Source organism: Phaethon lepturus, unplaced genomic scaffold, assembly GCF_000687285.1.
Source record: "Phaethon lepturus isolate BGI_N335 unplaced genomic scaffold, ASM68728v1 scaffold2542, whole genome shotgun sequence".
In the NCBI taxonomy this organism is placed as follows: domain Eukaryota; kingdom Metazoa; phylum Chordata; class Aves; order Phaethontiformes; family Phaethontidae; genus Phaethon; species Phaethon lepturus.
This window is the reverse complement of record NW_010525344.1, coordinates 1,089-21,890: the sequence shown is the minus strand read 5'-3', so window position 1 is coordinate 21,890 and position 20,802 is coordinate 1,089. Positions and strand designations below refer to the sequence as shown.

The 20,802-nt window shown below is 41.8% G+C and overlaps 1 protein-coding gene across 1 annotated transcript in view; it reads right to left on the bottom strand.

The window, feature by feature from the left end:
* LOC104614220 overlaps positions 1-11,188 on the bottom strand; it is a gene marked incomplete at its 3' end in the record, with an annotated part of 66,875 nt that extends 55,687 nt beyond the window's left edge. The window contains exon 1 of the mRNA XM_010282704.1: positions 11,093-11,188. Coding sequence (XP_010281006.1) covers positions 11,093-11,188 — 96 coding nt within the window. The remainder of the gene's footprint in view (positions 1-11,092) is intronic.
* Between the last annotated feature and the right edge of the window lie 9,614 nt (positions 11,189-20,802).

Here is a 20,802-nt window from a genome sequence, read left to right as displayed (position 1 = left end):
TTTCTGCATTCATTTCTTCACCAGCCTCATGAATCAGGTCCGCTTTAATCACACGTACAGGAATTACAGCCAACTCATCAGCATCCTCAAGTAGCCATGATCTCAGGTGCGCTAGGGTGTTTCTAATATTTATTCTGGGTTCTCACTTCCGTGTACACTCAAGCCTACTACATCTCTTACTGAAATTGCACCTAGCCTGGCTTTGCTGGTTGAGGTCACCTCTCTTTTGATCTACCATCAAGGGTGTGCAGCATTCACAACTCAGCCCTCAACATCTACTAGTTCACCACTGTAACTGCAAGACCATACATTTAAAAATGCACCTGAACTAAGAATTGCATCTCAAGGATTTCTTCCACCTCATCTGTTCTGCAAGTTTCCTGTCTACTAATATCACCCACTGCTTTTTATGTCTTCATCTGTGAATCTCAAGCCTGTTACACATACTAGCTAACATGAATGATCCTCCCGATACAACCGTGTAGAAAAAGGAACTGAAGCGTGAACTAGTTAAAGCGGTGACTGCCAGCATGCAAGCTGGAGGGGCAGAGCTGGAAGATGTTGAGTGGCACACACATGGCTGGACGCTGGTGTCAGAGGAAGGCAGGGACTCCCAACAGGGGCTCCCACCCAGTGTCAACATCAAGGGTGCTTTGAAGTAATGGGATAATCCTGGCTTGCAGGGAGGCATCACATGCCTCAACTCAAAATTTCTACTGGCAGTCTTAACCTCCAGGTTGGGAAAGAAATTTGGTACATCCTGGAGCAGTAGACAACCTCTGGGATAAATTAAGTGTGTTTGTGTGGGTGATAGCATTTAACTGTGTGGTTATGTACTATTGCCTCACTTCCAAGCATACCAAAGCTTGTCCAGAAGGTTGGGAGGAAGTGTAAACACAGTACTGTTACAAACAACCCTACATAAATAGAGTGATGATGACTGAAATTAGCTGACATGCCACATAAACCTGCTTCCTTTATGGAAAGATCAAAATGTCTGTTAAAGCTGTGGATATCTTGCACAATCCTGCATGAAGATAGTTGCTAGTAATGTATAAACCTAGAATATGACCTCTGCAGTAAAAGTTAAACCTGCAATCAGAAGAATGAATGAATTGAAAGACTAGTAAGAAACACATGCTTCTGATACTTTCCTCGTCATTGACAAAATCTCAGTGTTCATTTGCAGTAAGAATGCGGTATGGAGGGGTTACAAAACCACAACAGAATCACAACCAAAAGACAACTCTCGGTCCTATGCTCTGTAGACTGGACAATATACTCTCCAATGTTACAGCATATTATCTGAAGGAAAAACATTTGGCGCAAACAATGTGCTGAAGAGCCATTAAATAAGGAACAGAAGATGTACACTTTTTTTTTCTTTTTTTCCTTGAAGAATGGGCTTGAAGGTGGAAGCAAAGGCAAAAGAAGTCTTTTGGCTTTTAGATGACAATATTGTATATCTCTAAGGTTTCATCTCATATTGGAAGCACGTGAGTCAAGAACAAGCAACAAGTACAAATGTCTGTTTATAAGTTAATTCAAGAACATCAAACAGCAAGTAATTTTTAACACCTAAAGCAATTTAGAGTGTACTTTAAAAATAAAAATGGAGCCAAAAATTCCTCCAAAAACCACACAGGTTTATTGAGATATTAAGTACAATATACTTAACTAAATGAACACAACCACACACTAGTTCCAGTCAACAGAAAGTGAATTTGACTTGAGAGTTAGAAAAAAAAAAATCTGATTTACTTTTTAGAGATAAATAGCTGTAAATACTTCTATGTCTGAGATGTAGAGTAGTGATTTTCCAAGGCAGAAGTACTTAAGAGCAGGAAATGCAATTATCCTTCAAGGCAGCAAGGCACACTGGAAATCTGTGTCTCCAAATCCAGCTGTGATATAGATTTCAAGTAGATTACACAAAATATTTAGATGTACATCCCATTTCTTTACTACAAGGTCCCTGAAAAACCTAAGTATAAGATAAAAACTTATTACTGAAAATGTTCTAATGTTAAAACTATACCAAAGACTGTTTGCACGGTCAAAGAATGTGACTATATGAATATCTGTGCTAAACATGCACACTTGCAGTTACACTGACAGATGCAAAAGTGTTTGCAGAGCATTTAGTGACATGGTCCCAGACTCTTGCCTCCAGTAACACCATAGATGCTGCACCCTTAAAGAACATGGTGGAAACACACAGCATTCACTCAGCACAGGGGTGAAGCCAAATGCTGCAGACATGACGACAATCCTCTCCCTGACTCACATAGCCACCTGTTGTTAGGTCCACAAGGAATCAGATGCAGTCTACATTCAAGCATATGAAAAAATTATAAACGGGCTACATTTGCATTAACATCAAAGTAGTGCTTATTTACAGAAAGAGAAAATTGGCTTGTAAATAAACTTAAGCCTCCACAAATATGTGATCCCATTCTTCCTTTTGTCTTTAAAGACAAGAAAATTCATTTTTTGACTCCTAGAAAATGAAATTCTGAATTTCAGCCATTGACCTCACGGAACACACATTTGGGCTTGCTCAGTAATAAAAGCATGCTTTGAGTTGGGGCTGTCACAAAAAACCTCCATAAGCAACTTCCTAAAGCAGGAGCAATGTCTGCTACCAAAGAGAAACATGTTTAGTACCAGATGAGAGACCATCTCTTCTGGGACGAAGAGAAGCTGAATGGATCCCAAAGGTGGATTTTGTTTCTAGGTGTGAGGACTATTGACTCAGAAGGCTGTAATCCTAAGAGCTTAGATTTCAACAAAGCATGGAGGAGCAATTTCTGGAGAGTAAGTTTCCCCTGTCCCATCAAGAATTCTTTATAAGTGGCATAAAGGTCAAGCAGAATTACCTAAATTCTGGGGTGCAAATCTAAGCCTATATATAACTTCTCAGAAGTTAAATGTTTAAACTGCTGGGGAGCAGCAGTTTAAATGGAAATTTAAATGGAAATCAGCAACTGGAAAGCTAGACACACTTTTAGAATCTCTTGATGTTCAAGTACTTTAAGGGTACCACGCCACAGCATACCTCCCTGGTAGAATTGTTAGTCTTTGTTCGTCTCTCAAAAAAACCCTAAACAAAATCAAAAAAAGCCTCAAACAACCCCAACCTACTTTAAGTATTTCACCAGGTAAAGAAACACACCTGTCTGAAAGAGCAAACCAACAGAGTCACACACTATGCATCAATGCATGAGGCAAAAACCCTCCAGGAGGAAAAAAACCTGTTGTTCTGTTGTCTCTCATTTACAGAATTACCTTTAATAAACAAAGAACTTTAAACATCAGTTTGCAGGAGCCTGACTGCATCACTTTAAAGAAACAGTACAGCCACTGGATGATGAAAATCACTGCAAAGTATGATCCGGGCCTTGACTCGTGTCTTTGTAGAGCTGCGATGATTTCAATGGCACTCTGGACCAACACAGGTATTTACACGCCCCTACAGCTCACTGTGGGATTATGGCTGACACACACTTCTTGTTAGAAAGCAATCAAGCAAGCATGCTTTTGCAGGGAAGAAAAAGTATAAACTCTAAAATCACAAGCTCAGGTCCAGGGCTCCCTTTATGGAAAGCTGTTGCACATTAACATACACCAGAAACATCAACAGACCTGCAAAACACCACCACCAAAACATACTTAGCTATCACATAATTCAACAGCACCAGCACTTCTTTTAGAAAAATCATGTTTTTCAAAGAATGACTCTCAGCTTGTTAAGTGAACTGCTAGCGGAAGGCAGACAGAGATTGTGTTAATATCAGAGAGGTGGTTTAAAAATTCAGGTTAATGCAACAGCTACAGATTATAATAATTAACTCTAAGTTTCTGATCTTGAGACACCAAAGCAAGGAGTTCACATGCAAGAAGCAGACAAAATCAAAACAGGGATAGTATTATAAATGAGTCTGATTACAAGCAAACAGCAAAACCTGAAACTTCCAAAGTTTCTTCTCTAAAGCACCACTACATAAAATTCTGCTGCTGTATCAACTGCTGTTAGTTTTTATAATGTTTACTGAATTTCTAAAAGAAAGGGTTTTCTCCTCTTCTCCTTCAAATCCCTTTCAGAAACCACTTCCCGCAGTTTGCCTTTCATAATTCATCTCCACTCAGAAGCCATCTGCTCCTTCCCTCACACACACATGCTGTACACACTCCAAGACAAACACAATGCAGCATCAAACAGCGTGATCTGACTTTTTTTTGTTAGGGCTGCTCAAGCAGGAGCAGCTCCTTCCCATCCCGTCCCCTCCCTGCCGCTTCCTGCCTCCTCTCTTCCCCCTTCACCGGGGTTTGCTGGGAAGCAGCATGCTCTAGCTTCCAAGAGCAGGGCTTGAGAGGACCAGCTGCCCACCCTGCACTCAAGCAGAAAAAGAGCAGAACAGATTCAGGAAGGTCACAGCATTTTGCACGTTCACCATGACCAAGATCAAGCGATGCCTACCTGCAGGAGGAAGGCCCATCTGCTCTCCCCGCACCCTGTGCCCACCATGTTCTGCAGCAGAGCTTTGGGCCAGCTCAGCAGAACCAGCTGCAGAGTGGGACTCTGGCAAAGCGGTCATCTCCAAGGATCTACTGACAAACGCTTCCAGCTGCTCAGCTTTTATCCATACACCTCAAGCCCTCTACAAGGCTAGTCAGCAGCACTAGCCCTCTTTCACAGATGGGAGGGAGGATAGCACAGGCACCCAAAAGACTTGTCCAACACTGTCTAGCAGGGCAGTAGGAGAGAAACAAATCCCAAATTCCAGACCACTGGTTTAATCCAGGCCTGACTGCACTCTGTGTGCTTCTTGCCAGTTTTCCAGGTACCACAAGAAGGGGAGGTTAGCGGTGCTCTTGCCAGGAACGCATGGAAGAGAAGCTCTGAAGCTAGCACGGGCAGGAACGGTGGCAACTGCCCATGGGCAGAAGGCAGGCAGGCAAGGGCAGAAGGAGCACCTCAGGCACTCACACCACCACCGGATGCCAAGACATGTATAGGATTAAAAAAATAGGCAATGCCCCGTGACAGCACATTCGCAGAGGCACCCGACAGCAACTGCAAAGTGCTATGCCCAGGAATGGTTTGATGCAAGTAACAGTTAAGTTGTCTTGACAAGCACAAGGACAGCTCTCCCAATAAACCAAGCAGAGTGGTGTTCAAGCGTGTACAAATGCACCTGTGGAGAAAAGAGAGGCATTTGGCGTGAAGCAGTTTCTCAAGCAATTTTCCTACATAGTGCTCCTCACTAAACTGTTTACCTGCTAAAGGTGATCAGGGTGGGAGTATGTTCAGACTCCTGCTCCTACACAGACATACACTAAAATGTCTGTTTTAGCACAGAAGTCAGCCATGGAAATACCATGCTCTCAGCATGACAGCATCGCTGCAGGGATACAATTTGGAAGGATGTTACAATCATCTCAGTCATCTCAAATGACGAGATCTAGGAAATATTCATACCTGCTCCCAGACTGCGGAAATTAAACCATTGTCACTGCAGCTTTTCAGGGGTGCTTCTGTCACAGGGTGTCTGCTCTGTCAAAAAATTGTTTAATTGCCACTTTTTAAAAAGTGGGAAGTGTGACATCAACTTTTTCTGAGAAATGCTTTATGATCCATTGAAAAACACGCTAAGTAAAAGCCAAGGTTTGAATTGTCAGGAAAGGACTTCACAATTCTCACTTTGAGGCTAACCCTATAAGCAGTACAGCAGGAGACACATTCTGCTTCCCCTGGAAGAGTTAAAGGATATTCACACAAAAATTCTTCCGTAGTTAACCAGTTTCTATATAAATCAAATTTAATAAAGGAAAAATGCCAGGTCCAGTGTTAATACACAACATAGCTACACATAAACACAGAAATTTCAGTACAAAAATAATGAGGGGTGAAATTCTCAAAGGATTTGCAGCCTCGCTGATTACTGAATGATTTGGTTCAATGGGCAAGCAAAACCAAACACACACACAGAGTCTTATACATGCCCAAATATTTCTATCAAGTTCAGCCAGTCAGAACCTACATTCACAACTCAATGTCCAAAAAGTGAATGGAAAGGTCACAGAGTGCTTCTACACCTTAAAAACAATATAACAGCCCTCAAAGCGTCATGCTGGATTCAACAATGTAAAGCATCCACCTTTATATTGCACTACCGATCTATGACTAAAAAATCTTGCAAATGCATTTATTGCTTTTTTTCTTCTTCAAGTCAACCCTGCTTTTCTGGTAAGACATGGCTTATTCTAATGAATAGGCCATAGCGCCTTTCTTGTTATAGGATGCAAGAAATCATTAAGAAGGCAGAAGAAATTTAGGAATATGCAGAACAATGTACTTCTCTCATCATAATTTCATCCAGAGAAATTAGGTAGTCATAATATCTCCAAGATGAGAGCTTTGAGAAGCACCTGGAGATGTTTGAGACGATCATAGCATCTTCTGCTGAGCACATGGCAGCCAGTAATACTATACAGCACTTGGAAGACAAGAAGATAGCTCCTCTAGAGCAGAGGACAGAAGGGAGTTTCGGTCTATCAAGCGGAATTAGCAAGTTGAAATTTGACTAGAACATTCATCTGCTTCTGTGATAAATGTTACGTGATCTTAGATGACAATTCAGTATTCCTTGCCAGGTCCAGTCCATTGAGAAGAAAGAGTACTTGCATACCCAAAATGACTTGCACCAGCATCTCATGATCTCTCATTCAAACACTGATCCCATCCATCCCTGATCTCCTTATGAGATCTGCAGAGATGATATCACAGGAGGCCACAGTTGGGAAGTTGCTCACACGTTTTTAGAAGAGCAGTGTAAAAGCTATTGCGCAGGGAGCTTCACTGACTGCAGTAACATTTACTAAGAACTTATGGTACACATCAGTCTGCTTCAGCAAGTGAGGCACAAAGCCCTCAAATAGGCAATGCTGAAACAAAACCAGAGCAACACCTCAACTACATGCCAGTGTCCGTTCATTTCCAGTTCAAACCCTGCTGTTAGCTTTTGGATATGTTGGGAAACATCGCTGCCAGTGGGTTACTCACCAAACGGGTGGGGGAGTTGTAGCATCTCACAAGCAATAGAGTGACTCTCCCTTAAATCAGCTAAGCATGAAGCTACTCCAAGTGACAGATTAAGTAAGAAGCTAATGATGGTTATTAATAGCCCTTAAAGCTAACAGTTCATCCAAGTTAAATGCAAGAGTAATAATCCCTTTCTGACCTTCCCCATTTTTACTGGGGAAGCAGACAAAGTTTCATGAAAGACTGCTAAGTACAGTCTTCAACTGTTTTAAATCTTGAAAATTACACTAACCTGGATCAGAATCTACCAGGCTCTGCTTTTTACACCTGTCACTGAGGACTTAAAACAGAAATGGTGGGCAGCAGCTTTGCCTTTTACCACCTCTTCAAATTCAGTAGGATTTTTGCCCCAGACTTCCACAGGTATTGAATCTACATGTTAATCTGCCATGAGTGATGCTTAGCGACTATCGATCACTCAGTTTAAGAAACTGGATTATAATATAAAGGTGGTAAGGATTTACTGCTGTTCTTCACTGTTAGTCACAAATCATTAGCCCAGAAAACTTGCTCTGGTAGCAAGAAAAACTATTACTAAAACTAGTCAAGCCTTAACCTGAAATGCAAGAGCTACATCTTGACCAGAAGCATGAAAGAAAATAATAGTAAGAGATCTGAACTGTTCATCTTGAGAATTTTTCCTCTGCACCTCTACCACAAATGTGGGTAATTGTACACATCCATAATCACAAAAGATAACAGAACAGGATATAAAGCATCTTCCTTCTGGGGAATAGGACAAACACTAGTTTTTCACAGACTGATGAAGTTCTCTAAGTGCATTGGTACTTCATTTTCTGTTGCTGTGCTTCCTGAGCCCTTCCTCTGAAGAAATTCTTACAATGCAGGATGCAGGTACAGACAAGCCAAAGGTCTAGTTTGAAAGAGCAAGAACAAAAGCAAGACAAGATTTCATTTGCTAGTTGACATTCTACCTTTATTCACCTTGGCTTTAGCCAGAGCTTGGTAATAAACAAAGGAGATACGTACATGAGTCTGCTCAATCTACAAAGCACACACCTGGTAATGTACTTGGTCTAAGAACATAGCCTGGTATTACAAAGCAAACCTACATATTTATCTTTGAAGTAGTAATACTGGTTTTGATTGTGGTTTGGGGTTTGTTTGATTTTGTTCAGATTGGCAAGTGGCTTTGTAAAACTCAAAACATTTTAAGACCACAGTGTACGCATTTGTTTTAGATGCTTGCTGTTGTTCCTACACAGAAAAGGTAACGAGTGTTTCTACTGCACAGTAAAGGTAAGGTAGGAAAATCATGGCGCTTGAATCAAACTGTGAAATGTTGCACTTGGTCCTGAAAAACTATTATGTGTTTTTGCAAAAATCCATGAGAACTGTGTCTAGGCCATCCACAAACATGAAGAAATAACTGCGCACTGTGTTGCGTAAGAGAAAGTTACACAACTGAAATGTGAAAGTACTGAAGTTACACTGACTTTGTACTGAAGTTACAAAACTGAAGTGGCAAATGCCTGCCTTCTCGGTTTTACTTAGTGTCCTTCTCTTCTGTAGCAGATGTTACCTAGGGCACAAAAATCATCTACAACTGCTCAGCAGATTTGCTCAGCAGAGGATCATACTCACTCCACATGCTGTTCTTTACCTTGCAGTGGTTTCTCTCTCAAACAGAAAACAGGCATTTTGAAGTGATTAAAAATATGGCAGTGATAATCTACAATTTCTTTCTCTTGCACCCTATCTCCCCTTCACTGTGTACTTCAAATATAAGCAAAAAACAGTCATGGACAGGGGGTCCTGATTGCACTGAAGACTTGACAGGGACTCTGACTAGCAAGTAGCCTTGAATGTCCTAACTGGTGCAATGGGAAAATTTAACTGGATTGTTAAAAGTCAAAGTCAGCACATCAACAAGTTGACTGCCCTCCAGCTCATTTGTTAGATCCAGCATTAAAGGTTAACACCAGAGACAATGCAGTTTGCAGGAGCGGAGAAGAGCATACAGGGGCCAGGCTGTGGCTCACGTGCTCAGGAGCAGCCGCAGTGCCCGTACAGCTGTGCATCAAGGACGGCAGGCAGTTCACCTGGTGCTCTGGATGTTCCAGTTGTGGTTTTGGCAGAATACAGGACACTTGGGGGATGAATGAATATGCTGACAGAGACAGGAAGGACAAGACTTGGGAAACATGAAGTGTTTCCAGGTTACCCTAATCTATTGCTTGCCTAGTCACAGTCCCCATTACTTCCTCTGCAATATTGCACATATTCTGTTCTGTTTCAAATGTCCCAAGGCATGGAAATACAACAGCAGCCTGGCAAGGGAAACAATAATCAACATTTCAAGTAGTTATCATGAAGGAAACACAGGGAAGATTCGTTAACACTGAAGTCGCCGTGTCAGAAATGAAGAGCGGGTTTAAAAGGAGACTTGGGACTCCCACTTCTGGGCTCATTGCATGGTCAGAGATACCACAAGTTGTTCCGATCTGATTGGCCTCCTAATCCCCACCACCCCAGGGGAAGGCACTTAATTCACAGCACTGTCCTGCATTTAGCTGTTTCACTCTCTCGGTACATACAGTTTCTCTATGGGAGGGGACCAAAGGGAAGAAACAGCAGAGCCTTCTTAATTCGAGAGTTGGCCAGACGGCAACTACAGGCGACAGGTGGGAAGTGACAGGTTCCAGCAGACTCCTGAGATAAGATGCTTTATGGATTCAGAGCACCTCATCTGTGAAGATAACTTCTTGCCTAGTCCTGGCAACCAAAAGCAGCAGCGTGCCAGCCTAATTAATTACTGATTTAAGAATCTGAAGGGCTAGAATCCATTTTAAGATGTTACTATGGAGAAGGCTCCAAAAAACAATGGGATAATTTATTTTTACTGACTCACTGGTGACTTTGGTAGGTGCAATTTGGACAGCTGACAGGTGAGAAGGGTGGTCAGGGCCAACAATCCTAACATATCGCAAGCAACTTCTTTTATCCTACCCAAAGGTAGTCTTAGTGAATCCCCTTCTGTAACATGACAGTGCCTTCCTGGTCCCTTATTACTTAAGCTGTGCCCCATCTGTAATTAGTATCACCCTAGATGTCCTCAGAATTCACCACTGCTGAGCCATTCACAAAACAAGCCCTTGCAGTTGTATGATAATGTGAATGTTCTCTTGACCTGATTTTACGTTAGAGTAAAGCCAAAAAAAATACAGAAAGATTTCTGTGGAACTGACAGATAACGTAAAATTCAATGCAGTACAATATACACTAAAGCATGATGCACACTAAGGTCTTTGGGCTGGATCAGAGGGTAAATAAGGTTGACACATGAAGACTAGACACAGTGTGCTATTAAAAATTCTTAAGTAGCCTATTAATTAGACTCTATTAGACTTACAATCATTAAGATATTTCAGATATTTTTGCATTCCGGTTCTTATTAGAACCACAATAAGACCTCAAAATTATTCCATTCACACACATGCTCCCAAGTTAAGAATACAAATTATATCTCCAGAAAACAGCACAGTAAGTATACATATGGGTGTATATTTCCTTCCTTGTGATATTCCAGTCAATACAAACCACAACACAGCTACTAGATGCTGCCAAGAGCAAAGGAAAACAGGATGTATGGCTGCAAATAAGGGTTCACACCCCATACTATTTTTCTTTCAGAAAGGTAAAATACACCTGTAACAGCTTCTGTGACAATGGTACTAAAGCCATCATGCAAAATCCCTATCTGCCTTGAATTCCTATGCAAAATAGAAGGCCATAGCTTGCATTCTGCAGAAGTTATGCAACAACAATTTCTAGAATTTTGCAGCCAGCTGCTTTAAAATAGCAAATATAAGAATAAAAAGACAATTTGCTAACATGCATCTTCACTAAAAGCAGCAGTCATGCAAGGAGTTGGGGTGCTGGAACAGAATCAGGCCTGATTTGATAATGCCTATCATTTTACACTTAGATAACTTCCTGTGAAAAATCAAGCATATCTTACAGTACCTGCTCCTCTTTTTCTTTGGTCTTGCTCCTAGAGACTCTGGAAGAGGTAACATCCTGAGCTGGAATGACAGAGATTTGATGCAGTGGCATGTTCATCACACCGCCTTGTTTGGTCCTATCATTTACAGGAAGGAAGCTTGAAGGCAGTGCTCATTTGGTGCCATTCTCAGGCCTTGCACCTAAAAAATAAAAATATTAGATGATGTTAAAATAGGTTGAAATGCAATTATTTCTAAACCAAAGCCAAGCCATCAATTGGACCAAGATGCACCTCTTATTCTCCCTCTGGATTCTGAGCAGGAGACAGTTTGGTGCGCTGGCTGGGTGAGAAAAGACACAGGAGTTTTAAAGAGCTAGAACTAGACAGATGAGAGCCCAATTTATGCAAATGAATGAATAAATAAACTATCAACCAGTTCTGAAAGTGGTCTGAGAGCAGAGGCAGAGGGCAGGGATCACACTCGAGCCTGCATGGATAGGGAGGAGGAGGAGGAGGAAGCAGCTCTCCAAGCTGAGCAGGAGGAATGTGCTGCCTGGAGGTGCAGAGAACAAAGCTCGTGCAGGTAGTTTCCTAAACTGCCAGCCCCACCACACTGGATCGAACTACTTCAGGAATCATCCTGAATCAGGCTGAATGCCATAGCTTTGGTTAAAAACAGTCAGTGGCCTGTATCTGACTCCTGTCATTCATATAAACATGTACCAGCTGGCAATAAGATGCATCACGTGAGCTGTTCCTTTCTTAAGGCTATTAGAGAATAATACAACCAAAATCCCTAGCTAGGAATCGGGAATCCACACACTTTATCCTCCTTGTACTAAATACAACAGGGAAGCATTACACATAGGAAAGACAGCGACAGACGTAAATTAGCCAAAATTGGCAACACTAATCTGAAAGGGAAGCATAATTAGCCATACCTTTTATTAGATTAGCGAAGTTACATCAAATAAAAAGCTTTTTGAAACCTGTAGGATCATGGAGTGTTTATTTGGAACGTAACCTGCTGCAAATGAGACACAATCAATTGTGTTTAAAGAAAGGATTAGAGGGGAATTAACACAGCAGGGACTACACTAACTAGGGCAACTGGATGATGCACAGTTCTTCTATTTTCATAATACATAGACTTTTGTTTGGTTTTGATTCTGTGAAAACAGAATAGATAGATGCCCTGCATACTATGTTGCTTAACAATTTGGAAGTAGTGTAGCTTAGCACTTAGTGCATACCCTTAACTTATATTGCACACATTTTTTTATTGAATATTTAATTAATTGGAAGTTTTAAAGACAGGCCAAGCTTCCTACATTTTTGATTCTGCAAAATATACCAGTCTGGTTCTATTTCCATTAGACTCCACAGGAGTACTGAAGTTGTGTAAAACGAAAACAGAATCAAAACTTTTCACTGCTTTTGATTAAAAGGCAGAAAACCCCCCAACCCAAACATATCCCAAGGCACTTTATACAGGGAATGACAGTTCAGTATCCTCTTTGCACTGAGGGCAAAACAGTTCTCAAAGGTCATAGGGCAAGTCATGAGTGAAAACAAAAACGTAGGCAATGCCTGCTGCTTCCCAGTCACACACTCCATTTGCTGGATGATGCTATCTGCCCATTAGAGTACTCAGCCAAATTCAGAAGCCTTACTGACACACGGTCAGGATTTATATTCCATAGATGCCAAGACAGTGCCTCGTAAAGCATGCATGAAAGCTTTGAAGGTAATGCCTCCATAACTTCTAGGCATCACTGATTTTTAAACATAAAACACATCTATATGCATAAACAAGCAACAACAAGGACACTTCCTAATGGGAGGACAGAGGGAAACATGGGACTTAACAGCACTACTGACTCTCAGCATAAAGAGATAACACAAAACCTTCCCTGGGTCCTCCACACACCTGTTTAGCTGCATCCTCTAAAGGAGCCAAGCCAGAGGAAAGAGAAATGTGGGCTGAGATGGGAATATCAAACTGCGATAAACGAAGCAGGAAGGGAAGATATTTTCCCAAGAAAACATAAGGAAATGAAATCCAGAGAATGTTAAGCTCCAATAAAAATATGCCAGGTACTATGTTCTGTGCTACTGCCAGCGATAGCTGAGCCAAGGGGAAGGAGACAGACCCTGTTCTGTGTCCCCCTCAAAAAGGGTTCTGGGCTTGCAGGCAAGGACATGTTATTACCATGAGGAGCACAAAGAAAATTATTAGAAAACACAGTTAAACCCCCCTGATGATGACAAACAAGTCAAACCAGTTTTTCTGCAGGTACTTCGAGGACAGCATGTGTTAGAATTCTTTGAAAGAGCTCAAGCAGCAGATATAATCCAATTAGATACTCAGAGATGATGTGAAACAGCCCTCCTCTGGTAAAGAAGCCTGGCAGACGCTCTAATACAGCCTGCCTTTGTTCAACGGTGGCTTAGAAAAAGCTCTAAACTTAAGCCAGACGCCACACTGCAGCATCCCAATCTGGAAGGTCCCTAACAACTCACACACTCAAAGCCTGTCCATATCAACCTGATGCACGTTAACTCCCCAGCACTAATTAAAGGATAAAGTTACATGAATGAACAGACCATCTGCAGTACCAAATACAAACAGACAAGGATGCCAGAAAAGCAATGCCACTCAACACAAAGCAAGTTATGACAAGCTCCACAGGATGTTTTACACAGCTAAATTAACATCATGTGCTCCCTGATCCAGGGGTGACGAGCTGGGCACCTGCAAAGAGGGATCCAAGCCTCAAGAACACCAAACTGGGGGCCTGCCAAAAAGGCCCCCAGGGAAGAAATATTAAGGCAAGGGGACTGCTCCTACAACTCCCTTCTCTTCAAGATTCCAGTTAGATGTTCAGGCCACCGCTCACACAAAGTGAGGATTCCTCACTGCTACAGCACCTCCACCCAACAGCTGAGAACACTCGCCCAGGCGGTGGCAAATAAGGGCTCAGCTTCCTCCTCCCTCGTGTGGTATTTGGTTAATAAACCACACGTGCAAGGGAAGTCCCACAACCACCAGTATAGATGCTGTTCTGTTCACTGAGGAAGGACTTTCCAGCTCCTTTTTGCTTGGAAAGCTGAAGTAATCATGGGATGGCAGGATAGGGAGGGAGAGGGTACATACACCAGCCAGGTCCCACAGGCAGGGTGGTCATCTGCCTGTGAAGGAGGGGGGATTCTATTCTCCTCCTGCCCCCACGGCCATTCACGTATCTTTCACTGGAGTAAAATATTTAAAGAAAACCTCTCTTAGGAGTTTGGACATTCAGCAAACTATAATAGAAGTTAAGTCTGTTTTCACAGCGGTACCCTTTAGAGATTTCTCTACTGATGCTGCCAACAGCCAACAAGGCACAAATACAGACTCCTGCTCCTGTCCAGGGAGGTTTCCTGCAAACCTGGCTGGGGCACACGGGAATGCCAGGACAGAGGACAGCCTGCAGCTCTACTGTTCCCCTTATCTATAGCCACACTGGTTCCTACAAAATGGATTCCAGCCATAATGCCATTGCAGAGAGCCTTCAGAAACCAATACCATTTCAAAAGACAAAAAAAGCTCAAAATCCTGGCCTCAGAGCCCACAGGAGGTCTTAGCTCAATGGAGCTAAGCTTCCACCCACCCAGACAGCGCAGTTTTGCTTTCTGCAGGGCAGGCAAACCAGTAACTAAAAATGCCAGCAGCCACCTGGAACCACATCAGCTGGGTCTGCATTACATTGCTAGAGCCATGAAGCTGCAGCAAGAACAGATTCTGGGGAAATTCAGAGGCCGAAGAGTCTCTGAAAGTAGTTGAGAAGAAGAAAAAAGGAAGGAAAAGCATGCACGTGACTTGGGCCTTGTGGCTGGGGCATTCCCCTGAGCAGTACATCTCCTGACAGCAACAGAAGCAGAAAATAAGGTTCCCCTGGGTTATCAGCATTAAGTACATGAGAGGGGACAACTGACAACAACAGGTAACCTCACCATAGCAGAAGCAGGTGGGAGACCACCTGAAACCCCACTTCCATCCTCCACCCCATCAGGACCTCAGTTTCCCAAGTGACAAAACAAGAACATAAATCAGCCATAAAATGAACGTAACAGTCTGTAAATTGCTGGATTACTACAGCAATGAGAAGTGCCATTGGAAGAACCCACGTGGAGGAGGCTATTCTGTTGTCCCTCACCTGCCACTCACTGCAACTTCCCTGCTCATTACACATTCCAAAATAAAGCCTAAACTGCTCTTTGCCAAAGATTACCGATAGACTGGGCCAAGTAAGCACAAATCATGGTTTCCTGTCTATGGTTTGGTATCTACTGGAATCTAAAAACATACAGTATGAACTGCAGATTTTATCAGGTCATTTATACTTCAGAAAGTCCACCATATTCCCTTCCTACACGGCATATGCTGGAGAGCTTCAGCAGAAGCTCTGGAGCTGTAGTGGCACTGGCTGCAGCTGTAGACAGGCCTTACCAAAAGAAAAGCATCCTGAGGATGTATGTAGGTGTGTACACATGCTTTGCATTAGTCATAGGAGGGTGAAAAAAAATAGCAAATATGTCAGTTGTTTTCCTGTTTGAAGTACAGTAGGTATTCCGGATTTTATCTATTTATCTATAGAATCTGTTTTTATATGAGTAAAAGATATACCCCGGAACCTGTGGCAGAAGCAAGATGATAGTCACTAACAAAAGGGAATCAGAAGGAATTTCACCTGTGAATCATTCTGGTCTGCCCCAAGACTTCTTACGCTTTTCTTCAACTCCCCTAGCCCCCATTAACGACATAGGTCAATGGCCTGATAATCTGCTGCAGCGTGGGAAGGTTAAAAATAAAGCAACAGATCACTGCTGTCCAGATAATCCAGACGCTACAGCACTTGTGCATTGCCGTGACAATCCTGCCATGGAATGGATGCAGTCTGTGGACTTCAGGGGACCTACCAGCTGCAGGCTGGAAAGTGCTGCCCCAAGGTTTTGTGGATCACTGCTGAGAGCTCTGGCCCTCTGAAACTTCCCCTCTACACAGAATGAAACCTGACAAACCCAAACAGGAATGGAAACCCGCTGAAAAAACCTCTGACTGCTGCTAGATAGTCTAACATCTTCATCAGCTGGCTTACTTTCTCCTACTGAGAGTTGAAATAATCGATTAATGCAGATTCGGAATCTGTATTTCTGCTGGAGGTCTTGATGTGAAATCTCAAAGCCTCATAAAAAAAAAAAATCCTTTGCTTTTAGTTTTTGTTGTTTTGAAGGTACCAGAAGCCTTCACTCAGTGACCTTAGTAAATTCCTGTGTGCATTGTAACTTTCCTTACCTCCCCTGACATTTCAGCTGGATACAGCTTATGCCTACTTTCTGTACACTACATTTTCCATATTTGCAAATATTTCCAATCCTATTAGTTTGCGTTGGCTCCAGTTCAAAGCTTTTATTTATTTTATTTTGAGCTTGTCCAGGCTCCTCCCCTACTAATGTAGCTTACGTAATCCTTTTCTAGAGAAGACAGATGTGCATTTTCAGAAAGAGGATCCTGCATCTGCATTTCATTTTGTTTTACTGTAGCTTAATCAGTACTTTGTTAACAGCATTATTTAGGAGATGTTATCAAGCCTCATGTGGTTCACATTGCATTTGTTAACTTGACAAACAAGTCTAATCAAGGGAGCTTAAGTGAGGGGGAACTAACACTTCTTTCCCTGCAGTACTTTCACATTCCAGGTCTAGTACATTGTTAGAAGTGAGAAGAACCCTTGTACTCAGGCCAGGCAGATATAATTCTGGATTATTGCTATTTGCAGTTATGCCTCTGCCCATGTATCTTGCATTGTTTACTAGCTTGGCGCAACTTCTCCCTTTATGATCTCAGTTCTTCCTTTCCTCCACCTGCTAGTGTCCTAAAAATAATCAGCTTCAAGACTTAAAAACATTTTTCTTCTAATAATAAAAAATATAAAATCATGTTATTATGTAGTTGAAATCAAAAGAAAGGCTTAGAAAGGGGACACGAGATCCTTCTGCATGTTACCCATGTTCCCTTTGAAAGCTTCTCAATGTACAGGAATATATAGTTGTAGACTACACACAACGCATAGAGAAATAGAGGCATCTGCCAGCTCTAGCTGATCCACAAAATAAGAATATGATTGTTTTTACAAACATAATACAACTCGATAAGCAAGCTGTTACTAACTACAGCATCAATAAATAATGGTCCCAGAGCTCTCAGCAACCCCCTCCCTTGATTTCAATGGAAGCTGAGTAGGATCTGCACCTCTGAAAAACAGATTCCTTAAAATCTGTCCCCTTCAAATCAAATCATCTGCCAAGTGCTATTATGAACCAGCTTGGTAGCATTCAAAAGAAAACAAATGTCACTTCCCTCTGTTCCAATAACAAAATAATACAGTCATTACAGTCGCTTGAGAAAAAAGAAATTACTTCTGTCTGCATATGCTACTAATAGCAACTTACCTGCATCAGAAGCATCAGTGATCATTCCTGATGCCCTGTGGAAAGAACAAAGCACCAGGCGCTCTCCACACACACACAGGCAGTAAGGTCCTGCTACAGAGGCAAAACTTCTTTGAGGCAAAACTTCTTTAACTACATCAAGTGTCTGCTAGGTAAGTGATACACGTTTTTAAGTACTCTCCTTGTATATTTGTTGATTAAGCAGTCCATAATAGCAACAGCAAAAATCCCTGGGACAGTCTCTAACTATAACAAGCAAAACAAAACAAGAGATAAAGCAGCAGTTTCATTCTCTACACTGGGAAGCCCTAACAGTGGCTCAGCCAGCAAGGTGCTCTACCTGCTCCACTGAGTTTCCAAACCCATTTGCAAAAGGGGGTGCCACTCAATTCTTTCACCTAGATAATCACCATTTCACCTCACCCCTTCACATTAAACACATCTTCCTGCCCTGAGGTGCTTCTGAACAAAGCAGATCTAGCACATGAATCACACTGCAAGCTGCGAGTCTTTACAGCTTTGCTGCAAGCAGGATGTAATATCACAGCATGTGCAGGACTGGCCTTGTTATCGCTCTTAGGCATGATCCCATCAACTCCCACAATGAGTAGAGACTGGCTTCCTAAGAAATTAATGGCCCCCTCCAGAAGAGGCATATTTTCCCTCCTATTTGGCACTGAGGCCACCCTGCAGAGCAAAAATTAAGCTGTCTTAACCGTAAGGCTGAAATTAAATTCTTCTTACAGATGTCGATGATGACTTGCTTCTTCACAATATTGATTGCCAAATAACAACATGCCACATTACCATGCCTATTGCTAGGTTTTTGAGAAGAGCTGTTGTTTCTTCACTATGTGTCCAAAAGCATAGCACAGCACTAATCTACACAGATTCCATCACAGTGTGCACACTGGTGATGCAATGGTCAACGCCTCTTTCCCTTAGTAATCCACAGAAATGGTTAGAGAGAGGTGGTGAGGTTTCATACAATTTGAAATTCTTAAATTAAAGGGGGGAAAAAAAAGGTCAGATTACTCTGAACACAGGTTTGGGCATGGCCCACTAAGACGGACGCAGTTGGTCCGCTGCAATTGTAGATCACCCTGCAATCAGCACAGAAGGGTCCACAGTACATCCACTGCATACAAAAAATACTCCCTTCCCCCCTCATGGACAAAAGCCAGAACCCACAAAACTATGACACACCAGGGAAAGACTGCAAGTGATGTCAAGGACAAAGCAACACCCCTGACGTCCAGAATAATAGCAAATCTATTGGGAAAAACGCCCACATGACCGTCATGATTTGGCAAAGCACTGCATATGATGATCAATGGTTTGTAAAAGAAAATGTTGATGAAGTTTATGATCCAATGGAAAGAGGGACATACTAATACATGTATAGATCAGTGAGAGAAATCTGCATCACCATATATTTGCAGGCAAATTTCTGGTCCGTGTCTGCATGATATAATGTAACACCTAGGGATAATTTATGATCACTTTCCATTCTCTACTACAATCCTTTTGTGGGTCACAAAACTCTAAATCAGTTCTGAAATCCAGCGAAAAATTGCTCTGCATTTTCATCTTAAAAATTAATAAAGACTATTAAAAACAAATGCATAAATTTACATCGAAGACAATGAAAGCCTGTGTTTCTCAAACAGTGTAAATATTTACAACACAAGACAGTGATGAAACAAAACAATCTCATCATTGTTCAGTGAGGACACTGCTCGCATTCTGTATTGTACACAGACAACAATGATACATTTTTAGGAAAATCCTGTGCTGCATCACTTACTTTCCATTACATCAGAGGTTAACAGTTGTAAAAGCAATTTATGAACAACAGGCGCCTAAGCAATATTCTTCACTATAGTTTAACTGCTACCAGGCAAAACATTCCTCTTAACTATTGACTAATTGATTCTGAGTTTTGAAGATGTACAAAATCATTGCTGCTTTGTCTCTGGGTGAATAAGAAATTTCCAAAGTGGTGCACATAAGAATGAATTTCTTTTAAATGATTTATGAGTTAAATGCGAGGTAACTCTTTATTTACAGGCTTAAGTTACAACATATCTTTGCTCTGGAAGTCTTAATAAAATCTAGATTTCTGGATCATTATGACAAACCTTTAAACTCTCTGAGGAAATAGCTATAGACCACATTCTTTAGGACTTGCACGATGCAGCTAGAGAGCCCAAACCCCATGTCTTCAAAAGTTCAAGCGCAGAGTAAAAAGGGCAATGTACCAAGCATCTTGTACTCAATTCTTCCACAAACTTGCACAACATCGGTAAGTTATGTTTTCAACCACAATTTCCTCACATTTTAAAGCAACCTGAACTTCTGATGCAAAACTAGCTACTAGAGGTCATTTGCTATCCCCCAAATTAAAAATTGTAAATTAATTTTAAATACAGGGGAATACAGCATAACAGATTTTGGCAAGAGCTTTTTATTAGGAAGTATATTCATGCACAGCACGTCTACTTTATGGTTTTTTGTTTCCATCTTTTCCATGCCGATACCTTCTCTACACATTTGCCAACGTCCAACAAGAACCCTCCCTCCAGAGGGAAACATGGGAAGGACCACTACTGCGAGCTACACAAGAACTGGTGCTCCAGGCAGAATAACCAGCTGGGGGGGACCACAGCCCCACAGACACAAATGCCTACCTTTAACTTGATTTCAAATATCACCAATACAGGGTGTGCTCACTGGATGTGGTTCAGGAAAGCAAATAATTTAAGTCCTTCGGTTTAGCCACTTCTGTGCAATGGAAGGATAACAGTACTTCCACTTCCTCCCTCCAGGCTGTTTCAGCCACATAGACAGCTTCTGTGGGGGTGGTATTGTTCCATACCACAGCAATGTATGGTACCTGGTACAAGAGCACAGACACAAGTGCTACAGTAAGGCAAGCAGTAAGAGCAGTACACATCTGAGTAACTCCTTCAGTTTCACACCTGCATCCTCACCAAAAATCTTGTTTTTAGACAGTTGCTAACCAAGCATGGTATTTCTCACAAATTTCAACATGAAAATTATGCTATGAAGAGTTTAAGAACGTCTGTGTCACAGCATTATCATTAAAAAATAAAGCTGTATAAAGCCTATAGACAGCACCCAGGTCTGTGAATAGAATTAACTCCCCTCCAGTGCCAGAACAAGATGGCCTCTTCCAGCCACAACCTTGTCATGGGATATGTTGTGCGGTTAA